Source organism: Lepidochelys olivacea (assembly GCF_965140295.1).
Source record: "Lepidochelys olivacea isolate rLepOli2 genome assembly, chromosome: 11".
NCBI classification, from domain to species: Eukaryota; Metazoa; Chordata; order Testudines; family Cheloniidae; genus Lepidochelys; species Lepidochelys olivacea.
This window is the reverse complement of record NC_140421.1, coordinates 5,077,724-5,100,753: the sequence shown is the minus strand read 5'-3', so window position 1 is coordinate 5,100,753 and position 23,030 is coordinate 5,077,724. Positions and strand designations below refer to the sequence as shown.

General features: G+C 42.2%; 1 protein-coding gene across 1 annotated transcript in view; it reads right to left on the bottom strand.

Annotated features, from left to right (window-relative positions):
- Window positions 1-1,187: 1,187 nt before the first annotated feature.
- The window catches only part of CYP27C1 (cytochrome P450 family 27 subfamily C member 1), a 38,906-nt gene continuing 17,063 nt past the window's right edge, over window positions 1,188-23,030 (bottom strand). Inside the window, exons 4-9 of the mRNA XM_084642707.1 lie at window positions 21,793-22,002; window positions 16,398-16,561; window positions 12,480-12,646; window positions 11,391-11,469; window positions 3,288-3,491; window positions 1,188-1,814 (exon numbers count right to left, since the gene is read on the bottom strand). Of these exons, the coding sequence (XP_084498833.1) occupies window positions 1,698-1,814; window positions 3,288-3,491; window positions 11,391-11,469; window positions 12,480-12,646; window positions 16,398-16,561; window positions 21,793-22,002 (941 nt within the window). The 3' untranslated portion in view covers window positions 1,188-1,697. The remainder of the gene's footprint in view (window positions 1,815-3,287; window positions 3,492-11,390; window positions 11,470-12,479; window positions 12,647-16,397; window positions 16,562-21,792; window positions 22,003-23,030) is intronic.

Sequence of the window (23,030 nt, the reverse complement as noted above, 5' to 3'; positions counted from 1 at the left end):
ATTTGATAGCTGCTTTCAACTACCTGAGAGGTGGTTCCAGAGAGGATGGTTCTAGACTATTCTCAGTGGTAGAAGAGGACAGGACAAGGAGTAATGGTCTCAAGTTGCAGTGGGGGAGGTTTAGGTTGGATATTAGGAAAAACTTTTTCACTAGGAGGGTGGTGAAACACTGGAATGCGTTACCTAGGGAGGTGGTAGAATCTCCTTCCTTAGAAGTTTTTAAGGTCAGGCTTGACAAAGCCCTGGCTGGGATGATTTAATTGGGGATTGGTCCTGCTTTGAGCAGGGGGTTGGACTAGATGACCTCCTAAGGTCCCTTCCAACCCTGATATTCTATGATTCTATGGTTCTTTTGCAAAATGGTTTAGCTCAAGGCATAAAATAGTTCCAAGGCAAAGGGTTCTCTCAAATAAGAATATTTTTGTACAAATGTAAAATTGGTGCCATAATGATCAGAAGCCACATACAAGAGATATTTTCCACTAGCTGTCAAAGAGAATGTAACTTTAAAGTATACACTTTTTAGATTGGCCACTAGATAGTCAATTAATCTAAAACCGATAAACCTCGTAGCAGTCACATATCCATCCTACAGAGGGCAGGCAGTACATTACAATGAGAGTTTCCAGTTCTTACTTTTAAAAAGAGACTATCAGGACAAAAATTATATGTTTGTTTTTGTTGCCATTTTTTAAAACATCTCTGTTACTAGTAATATTTTAGGTCACAGGAAATGGAAACGTGGAAACTAATGTATTTCCATCATTTTTCTTGTTTATTTACTATTTGCATGTAATTCAAATGGAACAGTGAAACAATCTAATTTCACTTCCTGCTTTTCGTGTGATAACACTGTTTGGGTTCATAAGTCTGCAACATGGTGTTTAAATATGTTTTTTAAAAAATTATTTTTTTTACAAATGCTTTTAATTTTACAGACACATTTACATAAGAACTGCCATACTAGGTCAGGCCAATTGTCCATCTAGCTCAGTCTCCTGTCTTCCGACTGTGGCCAATACGAAATATTTCCAAGCAATTATTATTTCTATTCACTTTATGTTTTATAAAAACATTTTTAAAAACAGATCCTAATTGTTGAGTCTTAACAAACTGGCAACATCTTCCATATATTTTTACAACATCTTTATGTTTCAAACTATTGAATTAATTTTATTTTGACGCATATCATGTAAATGCTTTTTTAAAGCTAACTAAAGAGGCAGAATTCCAAAAAAGGCATTGAAGACAACAAAGAGAAACTGTCAATCAACATATATATACAAGTTTGGGAACAGTATATATCACCACACAGACACACAGGAATGCTTCTCTTTGACGACTAAGCAGTCTAACAAAAGCTCAAGACAATATGCCATGTCTGAACTTGATAGTGTTGTTTCAGTGCATCTATTGCTATCATACAAAACTGATTCCAGGGAAAAGGTAACTCCCAGTGCAAAAAGGAAGTATTTAAGTTTATATTTCCATACAGTTCCATGTGAACTTGTGGAATTATCTTCTATGAGAGAGATAACATCTCTTGGATATTGCTAGAAGTAGGTCAGCATCTAAGACTTAATCATTTTGCAGAATGCCCACAAGCCAATGGACAAGAGAACAATCATAATATTTCAATCAGATGCAAGTCAATTTCCAAGAAGAGTACACACTAAAATTTCCTAAACATTTGCATCTCACTTCCTGTCAGCAAATTTCACATTGATGGCGTCTCCAGGAGTCAAAAGTCCATGGGTTTTGGCCTTAACTGGTTTAGTTTTGGGAGAAATTTTGATCTCAAAATTTTGAAGCAGCTGGAAAGAGACATATGTTGATATTAGACAGCTTATAAATTGACAAATACAAACTTATAATTCTAGAAACAGAAAACCAGTAATACTCCTTAGAGTTCATCACTACCACTAATGTTGCTATCAGTTCCATTGAACCTGCTTAACATGATTTCTCAGTGGGGAAAATGAAATGGCTCCAGGATGAAGACCATGGTTGACAGCTATGCTCCTCTGGCACGATGGAACTTTCGACAATAAGAGAAAAGCTTGTCTGTGCAGGAGACAGAGCTTTTTCGGTGCCTGGCCTAAAACTGTGGAAAAAACTCCCACAGGAACTAAGGACTCTCTAAGTGCAAGGCATGTATGTCTGACCTTGCCATCATGAACAAATATATAGTGTGTGTATATAATGAAAAATATTCCAAAACAAAATACTCCACTGCACACACTTCTCCACCTGGGCAGAGGATGGAACAACAGAACATGACAGATGTTAGTTGCATTCCTTAATGCAAGTGCTCTGATAATAAAGTGATGAGCATGATACAAGAACCTATATTGAACAGAATAACAATAAGAGTCTGTCATTCAATCAAGGTGATTCTGCTGATATTAGACCATTGCACTGATGCCCATGATACATCCACTAAAGCAGCATGAGAACCAACACATGGGAGAGACAGCAACTTCTTTGAAATGCTACAGTGCATTACACAAATGACTGTGGAGCACATCCAAGTAGATCAGTTCTGACTGTGAAGTCATGGTAAATAAATAAACCAACAAACAAACAAATAAATAAAATTGCAAACTCATGTGGTTTGATTGCTCAATCTGATCCAAATCTTTTGGGGGATTCTTGGAGATGCATACATACAGTAGGAATTGATAGGAAAGCCTTCTCTACCTCAGGATGTAATACAAAATAATCTATATAAAACAGCAAAAAAGAATACATGCAGAAGCCTGAAAAAGAAGACACAGGGATCAGAGAAAAATGGAGACGGTGAATGTTTGATTTGAATGTTGGTTAGTATGGTCTGCCTTAGTCTCAGGATTACAAACCTTCTTCACTTTCTGGTAAATGCTCCACTGTTCTCAATACAACAATGTTTTAATCAAAATCCTATAACTGAGTAAAGAACCATCCTGCCATATGCCAAGGGAGCCTTTCATTTAAAGGTTGCAATTGACTTATGAAAATCCTTTTACCCTAAAGTAATTTATTTCCTTGGTAATCTTACATTGGATGGATTTTGCTTGTACTACAACTGGGATTTACAATTTTTATTTCTGTAATGTAGATTTTTATTGAAATGCTTATTTCTAAGCACATGTGTATTCTGAATGAAAAAGAATGCAGGATCGGGGCCTAGTCAACATTCTTTAAACAAAGCTTTTCTTAAATAAAAAGATGTCCAGAGGCAGTTTGCATATTAAAGAGCTGATACTAATATATTTTATCTCTTTATAACACTGTCACAGATTCCTCACCTGAATCAGTGCAAGGTGAATTTCCAGTTCTGCAATTCTTTTTCCTATACAACTGCGAATGCCATAACCAAATGGAATGGAACCAAAGTTGTCCACTCTGTCCGTATTGTCTTTCCTCAGCCAGCGCTCAGGTCGGAAATCATTTGCCATTGGGAAATTCTCTTCCTCATACGATGTAGCATAATGACAGAGTGCTAACTGGGTCTGAGAAAACAAATGATATTTTATTTTTAATTAATGCTGATACACATAGCAATAATAATAATAATAATTCAGTTATAATTTGTATAACATGAAATATGATGGATAAAAAGATGATGTAGAAATTACATATCTGAGTTTTCACAAAGAGCAGTATCTCAAAATTAGATCTCCTTCTCATTGGCTCAAATTAGATCATCTTCAAAAACTTTTAGGCTCAGTAAAAGATTCCTCATGAGCTTGTATAAAAAGAAAATACACAAGGGAATGTAATATAATAAACCCTTTTATGTCTGTTTTTCTCCTATATGTATTGCCTAACACAATCAAAGGAAAAAAGGAAGAGATGGTTACTCACCCTGTGCAGTAAATGAGGTTCTTGGAGAGGTGTGTTCCTATGGGTGCTCCACTGTAGGGGCGGCAGCACCCCCTGCACCTGGGATGGGAGATCTTCACCAGCAGTGCCCATCAGACCGCGCGTACGCACCTCCCCTCTCTCGCTCTGTGTGCGGGACGCATATAGAGTGCTGTGCGGTCCGACCACCCCCAGTTCCTTCTCTACTGCAGAGCTTATATTTTCGTCTCTGAAGCAGAGGGGAGGTGGGTGGGTAGTGGAGCACCCACAGGGACACACATCTCGAAGAACCTCAGTTACTGCACAGGGCAAGTAACCTTTTCTTCTTTGAGTGACGTCCCTATGGGTGCTCCAGTGTAGGTGACTATAAAGCAGTGACCCTAGTTGGAAGGCTGGGGCTTCAGAGCAACATGTACTATTGAGGATAGGACAGCATGTCCAAGGAGAGTATTGTGCAAAACTGCCAGGCAAAAGTGTTTGTTGGTGCCCATGTGGCAGCCTTACAAATGTCATCAATGGGGACATTATTAAGAAAGGCAAACGAGGTAAATAATGATCATGTGGAATGTGTTCTGACTGAGATAGGAGGTTGTCTATCGTGGAGTTCATAAAATAAATGCATACAAATGTGCATACATTTAGAGAGGCATTGTTTTGATATAGCAGTGCCTCTGGATCTTTTAGTGGTGGATTGGAATAATCATGACGATTTCCGGAAGCATTTAGTCCTGTCCAAGTAGAAGACTCATGCACACCTCACATCTAGGGTTTGTAGAGCTGCCTCCTATTGATTACTGTGAGGCTTTCAGAAGAAGCAAAGGAGGTGTATTGGTTGATTGAGATGAAAAGATGTTGGGACCTTAGGTAAGAATCTTGGGTGTGGGCGTAGTTTAATTTTGTCTTTACAGTAACACTGTGTATGGTGGACATACCACGAGGGCTGTGAATTCGCCCACCTGCCTAGCAGAGATGATGGCAAAAAGAAAGGCCATTTTCCTTGATAGGTGTATGTAAGAACAGGTTGCCATTGGTTCAAACGGGGGCCTAGTGAGAGAACAGACGACTAGGCTGGGGCCAGGCTGAGGTCAAGTCTTGTATATGGCAAATACCCATCAACAAGTGCTTCATGAGCAGGTGTGTGAAGACGGAGTGGCCAACAATGGGGGAGGGAAAGGTAGTGATTGCCACCAAGTGTAGTCTAATAGAGCTATTGGCCAATCCTGGCTGTTTAAAGGGGAGGGTGTGTAGTGGGACAGTGGCCCCACTTTGGCAGAAGAGGAGTTAAAGCAGGCTGGAGGGCGCCTGTGCAGAACCTGACCAATCAGAGAAGGGCAGAAAGGCAGCCAGTCAGGGCCAGGCTGGGCCCTATATAAAGGCTGCAAAGAATAAGTGGCAATGGAGAGTGTGCTGTGTCAACCTGACGTGAGCTACATCAGCAGTGAAATCTAGTCCATTCTTGAATGTAAGTGTGTCTGGTTGTGTCACGCCTGCTATTCAAAAGTATCTGTTTGATTTAGTCTGAGCAGGCTATTTCTGGACCCCAGAACCACAGAGGAGCCAGGCTTTAAGGTGGAGCATCTGCGGATTGGGATGGAGAATGCATCCTGTGTCCTGTGAGAGGATCCACGGTTTTAGGTGGAGACAGATCGGTCAGCATACCATCACGCGTAGAAGGTAAGTATACCAGACCTGTTGTGGCCATGTTTGGAGTTATTAGTATGACATGAGCTCGGTACGCCTGTATTTTGCGAAGTACTCGGAATAGGAGAAAGGGAGGGAAGGCATAAAGGAGTGGTATATCCCAGGTTACGAAGAACAAGTGTCCCAGCAATCCGCGCCCCAGTCCTGCTCCAGAACAGAATTGAGGGCAGTGTGCACTGTGTTGAGTGCCAAAGAGATCTATGATGGGACAGCCCCAGTGGTTGAATATGGGTTGAAGTGCTCGCATATCCAGCTCCCACTCATGATCGTGCAAGACCATCCTGCTCAATGTGTCTGCGGTTGTGTTCTGGGAGGTGCGTGGCTGAAATGGAGATGTTATTCTGGATACACCAGTTCCACAATTTGATTGCCTCTGAGCATAAAGAGTGGAACCTCGCTCCACCCTGCCTGTTGATGTAATACATTCAGGCAAGATTATCCGTCATCACTCTTATGATATGATGTTTGAGAAGAGGTAAGAAATGTCAGCAGGCATTGCGAACCACTCGTAGCTTTAGGAGATTGATGTGTAAGGTAGATTCGGTGGACAACAATCTGCCCTGCATTGTTGAGTTCGGGATCACAGGGGGCAGTTGATACTTCCCTGAGCATCCCTTTGGTGCTGGCATGTATATCCGGAGAGAACAAAGTGTAGCTCAAGAATCTTTAAGGGAGTGCAGAGAGTTATCTGTGCACTCTGAGAATAGTTCCTGGCCTTGGAATGGTAAGTCCTCTACTGCTGTTTGTACCTCCTTAGGAAAGCCTGAGAAGTGGAGCCATGATGCACACCTCATGACCACAGCAGTTGCGATGGATTGAGCAGCGGTGTCTGCAGGATCTAGCGAGGTTTGTAGGGCTGTACAGGCTAGAAGGTGTCCCTCCAATATTAAGGACTGGAATGGCTCCTTTTTGGTCTCTGGTATATCGTGACAGAATTCCTCCAATTTGGAGTAGTTCAGATCATTATACTGGGCCATGAGAGCTTCATAATTTGACATCCTAAATCGTAGCGTGGAGAGTATGCCTTGTGTCCAAATAGGGTCCAGGCGTTTCCAATCTCTTCTGGATGACTAGATCGAGGTTGGTACTGATGGCTTTTCTCCTGCACCGCACTGACCACCAAAGCATTTGGGGTGGGGAGCGAAAAGAAAAATTCAGCATCCTTCATCAGAACATAACATTTTCTGTCGGCGTGTTTGCAGGTCAGAGGGATGGAAGCTGGTGTCTGCCATAGAACCTTTGCAGGTTCGAGAAAAGCTTCACTGAACAATAGTGTGATCTCTGAGGAAGAGGATGTGTGGAGAATGTCCAGCAGTTTATGCTGCTGGTCTTTGACTTCCTCCAATGATATCTGGAGGGAATCCACAATCCTATGGAATAGATCTTGAAAGTGCCTGAAGTCATCGGCAGATTTAGGGGGTGGTGGCATAATCGCCTTGTCAGGTGAGAAGGAGGAAAAATTTAAAGTTGTGGGAGCCTCCTCTTCCTGCTCTTTCTCCTGTTCTTCCTCCCTGGTACTGGGGGTGGTTCGACTTCCTGAGGACAAGAGACTGATGGAGAAGGGAGAGGTGTAGGTCTCCAACTTTGCTCTCTGGGAGGGTTCCTGAATTGTGCCCTGTAGCCCAAGGGTCCCAATATGGCCAGTTTGGTGGGAGTGGCACATGTGGCTGCATCCACAGTGGTCCCTGCCAGGATTGGGGGCCAGAGTGAGGATAAGCCAGTGCAAATTGCCCAGAAGTCGAGGGAACAATGGAGCCCTTGTCCTCCTCCTCCTCTTCCTCCCTGGGGAAGGGAGGTGCTGTCCTCGGCGAAGAGAGGAAGGAATGTTGTGAATCCAGAGAGGAAGGCAGAAGTGGGGGGAGATCCCGTCAAAGAAGTGAAGACTCGGGAGTGTCAGATATCAGCAGGTCTTTAGAGTATCTGAAGTCTTGTGGAGGGGAAAGGAGCATCATTGGTGCCTTTGTAATACACGGTGCCGAAGAGAGGGTGTATGTCCCTGAAATTTTAGAAGATGGCTCCAGAGACTTAGCCGATGACTTGACCAGTGCCAAAGACTTGACTGGTGCTTAAGATTTCAGTGTCAATGATTCGGCTGGCGTCAGTAACTTGGCTGGTGCCAATGATTTTAATGGTGCCGAGGACTTACTCGGTGCCAACAGCTTTATCAATGCCAGAAACAGTGTCGATGCATAGTTCCAGCAAGCGGGCTGCCTCAGTCCCCAGAGCTGGGAAATGGCATCGAAGTCTGAAGGTCTGGCCAGATAGGTTCTTTAAACAATTTCTTTGAGCCTGTACCAGAGGTACTCAGACGAGCCCTGGAGCTATGTCCCCTGTCGGATGAGGCTGAGGCCACCAACCTAGCCAGGGACAGTGTTCTGGCAGGCTGCACCTCAGAATGTGAGGAGGAGGACGCCCGTTTCTGGTCATCTGCACAATCACAGGATGACTTTCTCTTCACACAGCATGGATAATAGGGGTCAGCAGATGACCTGGCAGAGTGTGAGGGCCTCTCTGGGGGAGAGTCCGGGCCCGGGTCCGATGCTGGATGTAGCAATCTCTCCATGAGGAAAAGTTTCAATCTAATGTCCCTGTCCTTTCTGGCGCTGGGTTTCAGGTGAGACAGTGTCTCCAGACAGCAGATACGCTGCGGGTGGCTGTCCATTATCGAGAAGGCAGCCCCACACGAAACGCACTCTTAAACTCGGGAGAGCCAGGCATAAGGGTGAAGGGAAAAGGCTTCGCAGTCGGGAAAGGTGGGAAGTGAGAAAAACAGAAACCTAAACTATGAGAAGAACTGTAAAGATTAAGTTAAAACAAAACAAAACAAAATTTTGTAGATAGAAGGAGAAAGAAAAAGAGGAGGAAAATACTAACTACATTATCAGGTAAGGCACTCTCTATGAGGGAATAGGAGAAGTGGGCTCTGCTAGTGGATTCCGTACCAGACCAAAAGGTGGTAGAGCAGGAAGTGGGGGTGGTCAGACAGCACAGCTCTACATATACGTCCTGCGCACAGCACAAAAGAGGGGAGCTGCACATGTGCAGTCCGACGGGCACTGCTGGTGAAAATCTCTGATCCCAGCTGCAGGGGGTGCTGCCGCACCTACATTGGAACACCCACAAGGACATCACTTGAAGAAGAACTGCATTTATCAAAAAAGAAATTGGAGACTAGATTTTGTTCTCAACTACTTTAGGGGGTGTAAATCTCAACTACTTTGGTGTAAATCCTGCATATCTTCACTGATTTCAACAGATTAACTCTGAATTTACACCAGTGTAACAGTGGAATTTGGCCTTAGGAGGTGACACAACAAGAGATAGCATGGCAAAGAACATACATCACAATTTATAATATAAAAACAGAAATGAACAGAAGCCACATGTGTACACCTAAGTGCAGAATTTAGCCATAAGGGTTGACACAACAGGCAGTTGCATCACTCCTTCGAAACATTCTGATCTATTTTGCAAACATATATCAGAATTAAACCAGTGGTTTCAAACACATGACTCATGAGCCAAACCCACTCCCAGTGTGATGCATTGTTGTGGCCCAAATGCCATACTCAGATTCTGCAAAATCTAAGCTTTCATTTTTAAAAAAAATAATTTTTTAACCTCATGATTGTGAAAATAACTTTCCAAACACGAACCAGGTGTAAATCAATGCAATTCTTGAGTCTGCAGACATTGTGAAACAATAACTTTGAGGGATGTGGGTTCCCCAGCTCCCTCATTAACTCATGGATTAACATTAAAGTCTATTTACAACATTGTAACGGTCAGCATTAATTATTTAACTGATGATTATTTTAGAGCAGAAGGGATGGGGAAGGCATAGGTACAAAACTGGGAATTGTGTCAGGAAGAGAAATGCAAGATGGAGACGGGAGGAGACAGACACAAAGGCTCATATCCACAAAGGGGACTGGACCATGGGTCTCCCACCTGCCAGGTGGATGCTCAGCTCACCAGGCTATAAAATTATTCTCACTCTCTTTGGCACACTGACGAACTATTTATTTAAAGCACAACAGCTTGAACAGGAGGGACTGAGGGAGCCCCACGTCAAAATAACCCATAACTCAGTGGTTAGAGCACTGTCCTGAGGGGAGAACCTTTCCCACCTCCTTTCTCTGTATCAGATAGAGGGGAGAATTGAACCTGGGTCTCCCATATCCCAAGTGAGTACTCTAACCATTGGGTTATAAGGTTGGCACCACTCTCTCCTCTTCTGCCAGTTGTTTGTGTGGAGTGAGACAGATGCCTAACTCAGGACTTGTCTACACTGGCACTTTACAGTGCTGCAACTTTCTCACTTAGGGGTGTGAAAAAACACACCCCTGAGCACTGCAAGTTTCAGCGCAGTAAAGTGCCGGTGTAATAGCTATTCCCCTTGTGAAGGTATTTTTTTTATAGCACTGGGAGAGCTCTCTCCCAGCGCTATGCTGTGACTACACAAGCCATGTTAAAGCGCTGCCATGGTGCTAGTGAAGACATGCCCTCATTCTCACAATAAATGACTAAGGCCTGACTGCAGCAGAATGATTCCTGGTTGTGGATCACTAGCAGAGATAGGTGCCTCCCTGCAGCCCAGATTTAGGTGCCTATCTCCTAGAAATGGATGGAACTTAGGACATACCACTCTTGTCAGAATTTCCCATTGGCTAGCTTAGGCTAGCTCCTTGCCTAGTGTGCTGACTTTTGTGGATTGTATTCTTAGACACCTATCTCTCCCCATTCATTGTATAGGGAGCCTAGGTGATGTGGTTCTCGTTATTCCGATGATTTTCCAGGTAACACCTAAATCCCTTTGTGGATTCAGGCCAAGACAGTGGAAAAGGAGAGAAACAGAAATGAGAATGTAGAAGAAAGGAAAACAGAGATCAGAAATAGTGGCAGTACTAAAGGTGATCATTTAACCAAGAGAGATGCTGAATGCAATAGATAAATAATAAAGAATGTTAAGAACGCAAGGGTCTGTTTCTTTACACTAAGGCCCTTTTACTTTGCTCTGACAATGTAAAAGGATTTTAAAGGAGCAAATTACACTTACATCCATTTAAAAGGCCACTTAACTCTTCTATAGCAATGTCAGGGAGCCTTAACGTAAATGAGAATCAGGCCTTCTAAGCTTAGTTACTTTATAAAAGCATACTCTACCCTTCATCTTGTGTAAGTCTCCAAATGGTATCAATGAGAGTTCCACTGTGAACTGAGAGTAGTTTGTAGTCCTAATTTTATACCTTGGCTATGACCATAATTAAAACAAAAATTCACCTCTCCCGATAGAATGAGTTTGATACCCCAAATTACACTAATTTACAAAAATAATTAAATGTGTGCTCTAGTTTGAAATCTAATCATAGCAACCTAATACAAATTTATCAACAGCCCTCTTTGTTTCTAAGGTACTGAAGAGTAAAGCCAAAACTGAAAGACTCATCAGAGGGTGAGAACCAGTCCTTCTAATAAGGAAAACACTCACATTTCCATCAGGATTTAGGTAAAAAACATAGTCAGTGATAAAATTATTTTTTTTCACATAAATGAACACTATTATAAATTCCTCTTTCCTGTGCTTCCATCTTTGGTGATATCTTGCAAAGTCACACAAGTGTACTTCTGTCTTAATGGAAGACTTTCCATACATAAAGACATAAATCTGTCAGGACTGGTCTAGGTATATTTATCCTGCCTCAGCATGGTAGGGATACCCCTATAGGAGATTGGGCCAGGGATACAAGATGACCTTTTGAAGTCCTTTCCAGTCCAACATTTCTATGATTCTATGAAGAAAATCTGTTCCCTGTCTCCCTCCATAAGGCCATCACACAACTCACCCCTTTAGGTATCAAGTATCCTCCAACAACCAAGTCTTCTTGTGTCACTCTACCATTTCCTGGCAATACTGGGAATAACCTACAGACAAATGTTAATGAGGGATTCAGCATCTATAATTTATAAAATTTACAAAGGTTTACAAAAGATCCAGTTTAGCTACCACATTAACATATACTCAGAGTGAAAAGAACTGTAGCAAGTATGGATTCTCTTGGGGACCAAAAGAGTGTGGGGCGCCATGGTCTGTCTATTGGTCTCTATAAGACTAGTTGCTAGTATCTCTTTAGTTCTAATTTTGGCTCTGCCAGAGAAATAATAAGAGACAAGATGGGTGAGGTAATATCTTTTATTGGACTAAAGTACCTTTTCCGGACCTGAAGAAGAGTTCTGCGTAAGTCTGAAAGCTTGTCTTTTTCACCAACAGAAGCTGGTCCAATAAAAGATATCACCTCACCCACCTTGTCTCGCTAATATTCTGGGACCAACACGGTTCAACAACATTGCAAACAAAAGTGAAATAATGGGTAGCTGTAACATGACAAATTAATCTCAATGCCTCAGTTTCTCCATCTGTGAAATAGGGATAATGATACTTCTGTCATTTTACTTCCATGAGCACAGGTACTGCTCCTGGCTAGCAGAGCTAGCCACCCCTAAAAGGGAGAAGTAGGCTATGTGTCCATGGCCTCAAGAATGGTAGCAGTGGGCACACTCTCCCTGTACTCCCTGAGGCACAACTTCTCCAGAACTCCTGCTGAGGTGGTATGGTTTCACAGTCCCTCACAGTGATCAGTGCTCTAACGGCACAGTCAAGCTCTTAATTATCTATTACAGGAACATTGTGAGCATTAATTAGCTAATATTTATACAGCACTTAGGAAACATAAAGTATTATATAGGTGCTATGTATGATATTAAATTGCTCAGAATGCACTGAGTATACTGGTGATACAATGAATAAAAGTAATAGCAGCCACCACCACCAATAGCAGAAACTGAAAACATATTTTAGCTTGGACACAAGAGTCACTATAACCAGAAAGAAACTGGCAGACAACTGCATGTTGATCATTAAAAGTTTCACTTACCTCAGGGTTTCTTTGAGCAGGCCTCTAATCAGTGGCAATTTGGGGACATCATCTGAAGTGGGAACTTGATCTTTTCCCAGATTATTGACTATCTCTTCATACACAGATTCCTGAACTTCAGGATGCTTTGCCAACAAGTATGTTGCCCAGGACAAAGTGAAAGAAGTCTAAGAAAGAAACCGCCAACATCATCAGGAAAAAGAAAAAAATAATGAAAGTAGCTACAAATATTTAATTCAATGCCAGGAAAAACAAGCAGTTTTCAACTAAGGATTCACTATGTACACACACAGTTATAAAACAAAAGGATATGAGTAACATCTGGGTTTCAGGGCATGGAATCAGTCTACATCATCCTCTACCTCAGCCCTTTTCCACCTGGAAAAACACACCAGAACTACCCCTCCTCTGTATTTCTACAAGTGAAAGATCAAAAAGCAACAAGAAAAGTAAACTACAAAATGATATATGTAATACAAAAGCTATAAACATGAATGGATGAAATTATTAGCTAGTTCTCAATTACTGCTGTGCCTTTCCTCCCAACAAAAATATTCTGCAGGATGATAGAATGCTATGCAGACCATTTCCACCCACTGTAAGCATATTGCATTCTCCTCACAGAATCCTAGTAACGATAACATTGATATTACCATTTCTAGAATTATATCTCATCATTTAGTAAGTGATGTTGTAACATAATATGCATTTTCCAGCAGTTGGAAACTACCAATATGACATAATTCTACCTCCTATGGAAAGTTTTCCTATCAATGCTTAAGGGGAGTGTGTGTATAAATCAGAGTTTAAAACAACCCAGCATAATTCACCTTTTTACTCTCTTCATGAATAAGCTGTTTCCATTAAAATGACATATTCAAAGAAAACAAATCACACATTTATGATACTAATGATCATGAAAGACTGTACAGAATTACAGGTTTCAGAATTAGGCATTTAAGGAGACACTGGCATATTAAAAATCATAAATTCCAAATGTGGCTTGCCCTGCATAAGCGCACAAAGGCAGGGATAGGACACAAGAACAGGAGCCATGTCCCCATCCTTCTCTACACCAGCTAAATGACTGAAGTTGGTTCAGGTGCATGTGTGTGTCGGAGACCACATGTTACCACATCCAAAAAGAAGGTACAGCAGCCTCTTTTGAACCTGCTTCCCTCAGAACTCCTCTCCACAGACAGAATACCTCCAAGACTGACTGATTCAGTGTCCCTTGGCAAACATGGCAGTTTACTTTTTTATAAATAACATCTTCGATTACTAAAAGTGAAAGAAGATTTAATCTCTACTTTATTTTTCACCATTGAAAAATAATGTGGTTTGAGTTTGCATTTTTCTCAGTTTATATAATGAAAACAGATTATTCAGTTTCATTTTTGTATAGTTAGTTACCAATCAATTTTACTTTCAGGTTCTCATGCACTACAACAACGTTGGAATTTTTGGGTTGCCAACAATATACTGGTAAAAACAAATTTATGGAAATATTTCTGTTGGTATAACTTTACAAAATTGGAATCAGAGAGCAAGTTTGACATGACAGTGACCTTTTCAGTTTGTGTTTATTTGCAAAAATAGGACACAATGCTGAAAATCCTGTCCCCAAATGTGTCTACTCTGCAACGTAAGCCCAGGGTTAGTAGAACATGAGTTAGCAGACCATGGGTTTGTTTACCTAGGGCTTGTGCATCTACACTCATTTGTAACCCCAAGTTAGGAATTGTTGAAACCTGGGTCTCAACCTGGGGCTCCAGCGTCTACACTGCATTCTGTGAACCCAAGACCAATCACACATATCCCTGACTTCCTTGCGCCCTCCCAAAATGTGAACACTCTGCCCTTTGTTCATAGTGCAGTGTGGAAAAACTTGACCAGCCACCAGAAGACTGTCCAATGGGCAAAAAGTTGGCTGGTGGGATTGCGTAATACTTTTTGCGGACTCCCTGTGCATAAATTCAGTGGGGCAGCATCTACACTGCAAAGCAATAGGGCTTGAACCATCGGACCCAGCTGGACTCAGGCTCGGACCCTCCACCCCTGGGCGGGTGCCCCTGGGTCAGAGCCCTGGGTTAGTGCGATTTGTGTGTAGATGGAAGGGAGATTAGGCTTGAGCCAGAATTCAAACCCTGGGCTTACATTTCAGGGTAGAAATAGCCCAAGAATCCTCTTTTTAGCCTTCCGTCCCTATAACATCCTTCACTACAGCTCAGTTCTGGGCTGCTCCTCTCTGAAGAGGCTGACAGTTGTGCCAAACTACACACAAGAGTTATTGTGATATAAACAGTGTCTCCTCTCAGGTTCCCAGGTCCTTCATATCCTCTTCAAAACTGGCTCTGTGCTACAACAGCCAAAATGCTTGGAAGCCAAATAACAGCTTTAGAAATTTATTCAAAATCTTTAATAATCCTTGTGAGCTCTTTCAGTTTCCATCATGTAACAAAACCTGAAACGCCAGCATTGGGGAAACAGGGCTCCCTCCATTTCTATCATGTACCAGAAGGGGGGAAGCCAGAAGCACATGTTTCTCATAAAATAATCATTGTTAGTTGAGAAAGCTGTATAAATGCAAACACAGACTCTGTTGTCATGAACTAGTATACTGCTCTTTTGGTTTAATGAAAACTCTCTCCGCCTAAAAGTGGAAAATTAGGGCTTTGAAAGGCTGGAAAACTAATGGGATGAATAAATTGTGTTTTATTTAAATAAACAATAAAAAGCTCACCAAGCTCATAAGCCTCTGGAAAACTTAACCAACCGAGTAATTCTAATACAGAAATAAGCCCTTACATATGCTTTTTGTTCTGAGGCTAATAAAGTTTCTTTTTTTCCCAACCATCCCTCCAGACCGCTCTCACACCCAGAGAAAGCTGAATCCAATTAGCAACAAATGAGCTGGATTTTTATTTCAAGCTTACTGGCAAACAAGCTTGTAGAGGGTTATAGATCTTCATCAAACCCTTCTAGGCTTGATCCAAAAAGTTTAATTACAATCTCCAGCACATGGCTCATTTATATCTCTGTGGATGAACCCAATCCTAGAATGCAATTCTCAGCTGTGCTGAGCCCATGCTGTGGGGCAGGGAAGGCAGAGGTGGCTCTAAAACCACCTTTATGCCACCCCAATCTCTAATCCACAGGGATGTTCTAACATGGACTGTCAAGAATGGTTCCTTAGGCATTATGTGTATCATACTCTAGCCTCGCTGCCTGCCCCCCCAACCAGGCTCCATCATGCCCCGCCCCTGCCTTCGAATGCCCCCACCACACCCCATCATGCCCCCTATACCAGCAGGGCTGGCAGAAAAACGGCACAGAGTTCAGGCTTCCTCCATGCTTGTGACTTCACATCATCCCCATACGGCTGGTCTAAGATCCCCTTGATATCAGTCTAGTGGTACAAAGGGACTTTAACAGAGGCCACGTATCTTATCTATAATGTCTCTCAATGATTAATTGTACATATATCAAAATCTATTAGCAAGTTCTAAATATACCTATTTTTTTAAAGAGAGACCCTCAATAGAGTTGCCTATTTCCTTTTTTCTGAAGGGCCATTAAATATTTATTCCATCCCCAAATTAGAAAAGGGAATTTAAGAAAAACTAACAAATACATATATTTCTATTAGACTGTGAAGTAGTGTCCTATAGAAAATGGTGGAAGCCCCATCACTTACAAAGTTCAAAATCAAATTGCACTGTAGAGAGTATATTTTGGCTTCAGTGGATGGACTATATGAACTAGTACATATTTTCCATTACTACTATGATTCCATGATTCATACATGCAATTTATGATGCACAAAAACGCTTACACAGCACTGGCCCAAGGTTGCAAATGGAGTGGATTTATACAGCAATAAAATTGTCCAAACAGAAAATGATATAATAATCTTACTGTGTCCACTCCTGCCAGAAGCATTTCAGTCATATTAGCATAGATCTCTTCCACAGTAAGCTCTTTAGTCATTAGGAGATAGGTGAGTAGCCCACCTTTTACTTCTTCTCCTTGGTCCAATTGGGACTGAATAGCCTTTATCTTGTTGTCAACGTGGATTTGACCTTTTAAATGACCAAAAAAAAAAAAAATTAAAAAAATCCCCTAATCATTGTTCAGCCCTTCTTTTCTTTCCTCCCTTCTTTCCGATTTATACTTCGGTGATTACAAACATGGCACCTCCAGTGTAGAGGTGGGTTATGCTAAAGAAGAGGTCATACCACAATGCTTAAACCACCCCACAGATTGGTCAGATGCTGACCTCATAGAAAAAAGAACCATAATTGGCATATTCTTGCATGAAGACCACACAGACAAACACACACACAAACAAACAGGTGACCTTGGTAAAGCACATAATCTCCAACTATATTTTAATTCCTTTTCACAGCAAGTGCTACTGCAAAAAAGAAACAATGTGACAAAGAAACCTGAAAACAAAGAGATTGGAGTCTGTTGTTGTTCAGTTGCTGTTAATATTAATCAGAGGTCTGCAGGGGAAGGGCTTGTTTGTTTGTTTTTGGAGGTGGGTGTTCCACAAGGGGAAATGGTAGAAGCCCCATCAAATGCATTCTTTAAAGCAATCAAAAATGTATTATAGGGAATAATTTTATATGTGTAGGGGTATGGACTTGATTTCCTGATAGATCTTGCACATCTTTCATTTTAGCCCTGGGGAAATTCTGCGGGAACTACCCCCCTCGCAGAATGCCTGTGCTTCCCTGCAGAAAACGTCAGGGGAAGCAAAGAGAAGCCTCACGGGCAGTGGGATGACCATGAGTGCAGTTGAGGGAGGGTTTCCCACACCCAAACAGGGGTGAGGCATGGGGGAAGCACACAGGGTACATGCCACTGCCCCTCCGCCCCTCATTTCTGCAACCACAGAGCTGTCCAGCTGAAGTAGGGGGATGAGATGGAGAAGAACGGGGATAGGGGAATTGCAAGGGGAAGCAGGAGTCCGGCATGTGGCGTCCCCTTGGCTGCATCTGGGGCTTCCCTGTTAAGCAGACCCATGGAACCCTTACCCTGAAAAGCCCTAGCCCCCTACACCTCGACCTCTCTGCTGAGCCCCTCACACCCAGACCCCCACTACACTGAGCCCCAACCAGCTGCACCTGGATCCCCCTCATCAAACCCCACTCCCCCAGTAACTGGACCCTCCCACTAAGCTCCCCACACTCAGACCCCCTCCACCAAGCCCCATCTCCCCATACCCAGACCCCCCCCCCCGAGCCCCCTACATTCAGAATTTTAAAATATTATTTTAAATACATTTTATTTTTTGGTGCCTAATTTTTAATTTTTTTGTGCGTAATTTCGCTCAGGAGTAATTACTATAGGTCAATACAGCTCCAGCCATATGACAGATTTATATCGTTAATAATCTGAAAGAACCTCAAAACTTCTCTCAAAAAGTATACATTTGGGGGAATGTAGAAAAAGAAGATTCTGCTACAATATGAATGAAGTAATATGCAGATGTTTCCTAGCACCACTTCTGCAGGGTAAAAAGATTAGAGGGTTTTTGATACCCCCAAATTTTAAATGAGAAATATGAAAACAGGACTCCACTTCCGCAGAGTGATTATAGGCCACTGAAATGCTTATAAATAGAATGTTTTAAACCATATGCCATACTTTCCCTTACTTTTCTTTCCTCATTTTTTTAAGTAGTAGGTATGTTTGCATGAAATACACTCAGTATTTCTTAAGAGTTCATGAGCTGATTCCTCATTTTGTTCACAGTCAGTTGAAGAGATGATGGTTTTGTTACAGAGCTCCTGTTCCAAAACTCACTGAAGTCAATGGGGAAAAAGCTTCCATTAAATTGAATAGGTTTTGGACAAGTGATGATTCTGACTTCAAGTGAGGAACAAGCAACAGAACAGATTAAAATAAATAATGAACTGGTAATGTAAAATAAGGGACTTACTAGACCATATTGGCAAAATTGTTTCCAAATGGAATATTTTTCAAACTTTTCTGTAAGAACATAAGAAGGCCATATTGGGTAGACCAATGGTGTATCTAGCCCAATATCCTGTCTTCCAAAAGTGGCCAATACCAGATGTTTCCAAGGGAATGGACAGAACAGGATAATCATCAAGGGATCCATCTGCTGCATCGAGTCCCAGCATCTGGCAGTCAGAGGCTTAGGGACATCCAGAGTGTAGAGTTGCATCTCTGCCCACTTTGTCTAATAGCCTTGATGGACCTATCCTCCACGAACTTATTTAATTCTTTTTTGAACTCAGTTATACTTTTGGCCTTCACAACATCTCCTGGCAATCAGTTCTACAGGTTGACTGTGCGTTGTGTGAAGAAGTACTTCCTTTTGTTTGTTTTAAATCTTCAGCCTATTAATTTCATTGGTGATCCCTGATTCTTGTGTTATGTGAAGGAGTAAATAACACTTCCTTATTCATGATTTTATAGACCTCTATCATATCCGCACTTAGTCATTTCTTTTCCAAGCTGAAAAGTCCATGTCTTTAAATCTCTCCTCATATGGAAGCTGTTCCATACCCTTAATCATTTTTGTTTCCCTTCTCTGTATCTTTTCCATTTCTAATGTCTTTCTTGAGATGGGTTGACCAGAACTGCACACAGTATTCAAGATGTGGGCGTACCATTGATTTATATAGTGGCATTATGATATTTACTCTCTTATTATCTATCCCTTTCCTAATGGTTCCTAACATTTTGTTAGCTTTTTTGACCCGCAGTGCACATTCAGTGGATGTTTTCAAAGAACTATCCGTGATGACTCCCAGATCTCTTTCTTGAATGATAACAGCTAATTTAGACCCCATCATTTTGTATGGATAGCTGGAAATATGTTTTCCAATATAGATTACTTTGCATTTATCAACATTGAATTTCATCTGCCATTTTGCAGTGCAGTCACCCAGTTTTGTGAGATCCCTTTGTAACTCTTTGCAGTCAACTTTGGACTTAACTATCTTGAGTAATTTTGTATCATCTGTAAACTTTGCCATCTCACTGGCAAATTGTGGGGTCAGCGACAAGGGACTGGTTGGGGATTATGACAGATATCCATTCCTCTCGCCAGAGTGTTTCTGCCCTAACATCCTGGCGTGGAAAATGAGACCATAATGGGCGACGTGATGACAAACATGCAGCTGGTGGTTTAAAAAGGTCATTGTGCAGCAGCAGGCTTGAATTGGTGCGTACTTTCTCCAGTAACTTGCCAGTGGCAACCTCTCATCTGATATGATGTGGAGCAATATTGCTTAGAACTGGAAGCCATGGGAGTGGGGTCAGACGCAGGGTGCCGGAGATGATATGCATGGTGGCATGTAACTGCGGATCCACCAGTTTGGTGTGTGACGATCGACTCCAAACTGGTGTGCAGTACTCCACCACCGAATAGGTGGTGGCAAGGGCTGATATCCACAAAGTTGGAGCATGAGCACCCCATGAAGAACCTGCCAGTTTGCTAAGAAGATTGTTGTGCGTCTTAACTTTAGCTGCTGTCTTCTTCAGGTGGGCATGGTAACTCAGTGTGCAGTCTAAGGTCACACCTAGATAGATCAGTTCTACTTCATGCTTCACCTTCTGACCATTCAGATAAACATTCAGTGTTTGGGTTGTGCTGGTGTGGCGAAGATGGAACAAACTGGAAACTGTTTTTATGACACTTGGCTGGAGGCACCCAGTCTTACAGTAGCTAACTTTATCATATCCCAGTTTAAGGTGGCATCAAGCTCGTGAAATGTCCAGGCTTGAGTACCGCAACAGATGTCATCTGCGTAAATGAACTTTCGTGACTCCATTGTTGGCAGGTCATTGATGTAAAAGTTGAACAGAGTTGGAAAAAGCACACAGACCTGGGGTAACGCATTGTTGTCTCTGGGGATATAAGGAGGTTGACACCAACTGTGAACAACTTGCAAACTGGGCATCTCGAAACAACCTTGCCCTTCTCCATGATGTTAAGCAGTGAGGCACGTTCCATTCTACTAGATGGGATCATGACTACTCTCCTGACTTGTGCTGGGTCAGTTCAGTTCATGGCCATCCTCAGCCAGCAACATGCCAAGTCTTGGATAACTTTCCACGCAGCCAACACAGACCGTCGCTGATCCATATCAGGCTACAGATCACAGTTGTTAAGAGTCCCAAAAAGAAGTGGTGGAGATTCTGAAAGGCAGACAGGGAAAAATACAGGGAAGCACTGGAGAAGAGAGTAGTGACAATACCAGCCGAGCATATCTCGGTAAATGAGACCTACTGTCACTTCTGTGGTGCTATCCCATGCGGTTGCCGCCCCGTCTACATCCCCTCTCTCGACGAAGAGTGCGCTGCCTTGCTAGGGCAGTATGAGGCATCTGGTGACCCAGATGTCACTGACCATCTGATCGAATCGTTGGACTCTGTTCGCCGAGCCAGATGGGAGGAGACAACCAACAAGATGAGCTTTACCCGCTCCAGCTGCAAGTGTTAGAGTCTGCTCTGAAGCCTTGGAGCAGGGCAGCAGCCACCTCCACTCTGCCGACCCTCAGTGACACCCAACCAGGTAGCTGGACACCTACTTAAAGTGGCCAGAGCACCTTTGGAGAAACAGGTGTGAAGACAAGTGAGGAACAAATGGCGTATGTTTAAATGTGTACACCAGATCAGAAGCTGCCCAGAACCATTCACTGTAACCAAGCTGGAACAGACACTGGGTAGCATCAAGTGTGGAACAGCTGCGGGCTATGACAACATATCTCCAGAATTCCTGAAAAACCTTGGCCCCCGTGCTCAGCTTTGGCTTGTGAAATGCAACAGGTGAACAAGACAGACAAACAAGGTGGATGGGTAAATGGGGTAACAAAACAAATAAGCTTTATGTCCGAATATCTTTAACCTCTAGATAATAAGCATGATTTCACAGAAACATAGAAGATAGTGATGGAAAAGAAGTGTTGGGCCGCACAGTCCACCACTTGGCCAATAAAGGATTGTTTCCTAGAATACTTTTCCTAGTTTTCTGTTCAGTTTAATTCCAATTGTCCCAATCAGTGCGGCTTCCACTACGCCTCTTAAAAGATTACCGCACCACATTCTAGTAGATCTCGTTGTCAAGAAGTTCTTTCTGCTATGTAGCCCAAATGTTCATCTAGTTTCTCTAAATAATCCCTTAATATTTCACACTGTACTTTATTCCTACTTTCTTCCTCTTCCCCAGTTTCTTACTATAATTTTAGGGTACAAATGCAACAAGCTCTATTCAAATACAGTGACAGCAGCTACAGAGACAAAGTTGAACTTTTCTATTATTAAATCTTACTGAATTTGAAGAGTCCATCCCAGGATCTGCAGAACTCTCTCCAAGGTTTTGGAATAAATGGACGAAGCCATTTGGGAATTGCCCCTGCATACATAGTTGTCTTAAACATGCTAAACATCAATTCCAGAGCCTCAATGTATTCCACAGTCTTCTCTGGGATGTTGTTTTCCAGGCAGCCCAATCGGGATTCATACAGAATAGTTGCCACACCTGAAAAGGAGAAAAGTCACAGAATTTACAGTCCCTTCATTCTTTTTATTTTCTTTGAGTTATTTATGGTACAGAATTAAAAGGTAAAGGAACAGAACCAAGTCTGCAAAAACATGCTTAATTAGTTTGACTAGCACTTACTTGGGATGGTTTAGGGATAGTACAGTCCCTTATAAAACAGAGGGTAGACTAAATGACCTCCTTATGTGTCCTTTCTATGATAAAGGAGATGTTAAAGTTATTTCTTTTATCTCCTTTTACCTCTTCATGGGCCACCTTGAAGAATTATTTCTGGACAAATGAACTATGAAACCAATGATATACCTGAGATACATCGATGATATATTCATTCTCTGGACAAACGACTTAAACTCCCTTATAGACTTCCACCACAACTTCAGCAATCACCACCTATCCATTAAACTCTCTCTGGAACATTCCCATACGAGCAACAATTTCCTTCATACCACAATCAGCTTCAACAATGGAATCCTACAGACAACTATATACAAGAAACCCACGGATTACCACACCTACCTTCATAGATCCAGTAACCACCCCAAACACACCAAGAAATCTGTTACTTACAACCAGGCACTCATATATCACAGAATATGCTCTGAGGAGAAAGTCCAGGACACTCAAAACTGCCTTCACCAAACAAGGACACTCCACCAGAAAAGAAGATTGTATCATAGAACAGGCCACCCAAATACCCTGAGAGAACCTGTTTCAATACAGAAATAAAACCACCTCTGACACACACCCCTACTTGTCACTAGCGCCCCACACTGGAACTCATACGGGGTGTCATCAAATAACTACAACCCGTACTCAATGGGGACCCCCATCCTGAAAGAAATATTTTCTGAACCCCCTCTCCTGGCCTTCCAACAATCCCACAACCTCTCCAAGCTCATCATCAGAAGCAAGCTTCTCACAGGCCAGGGGCACACCACTTCAAAGCAGTACCAGATCCTGCCCAAACAACAGATACAAAACCTGCAGATATACCTCCACTGCTACAA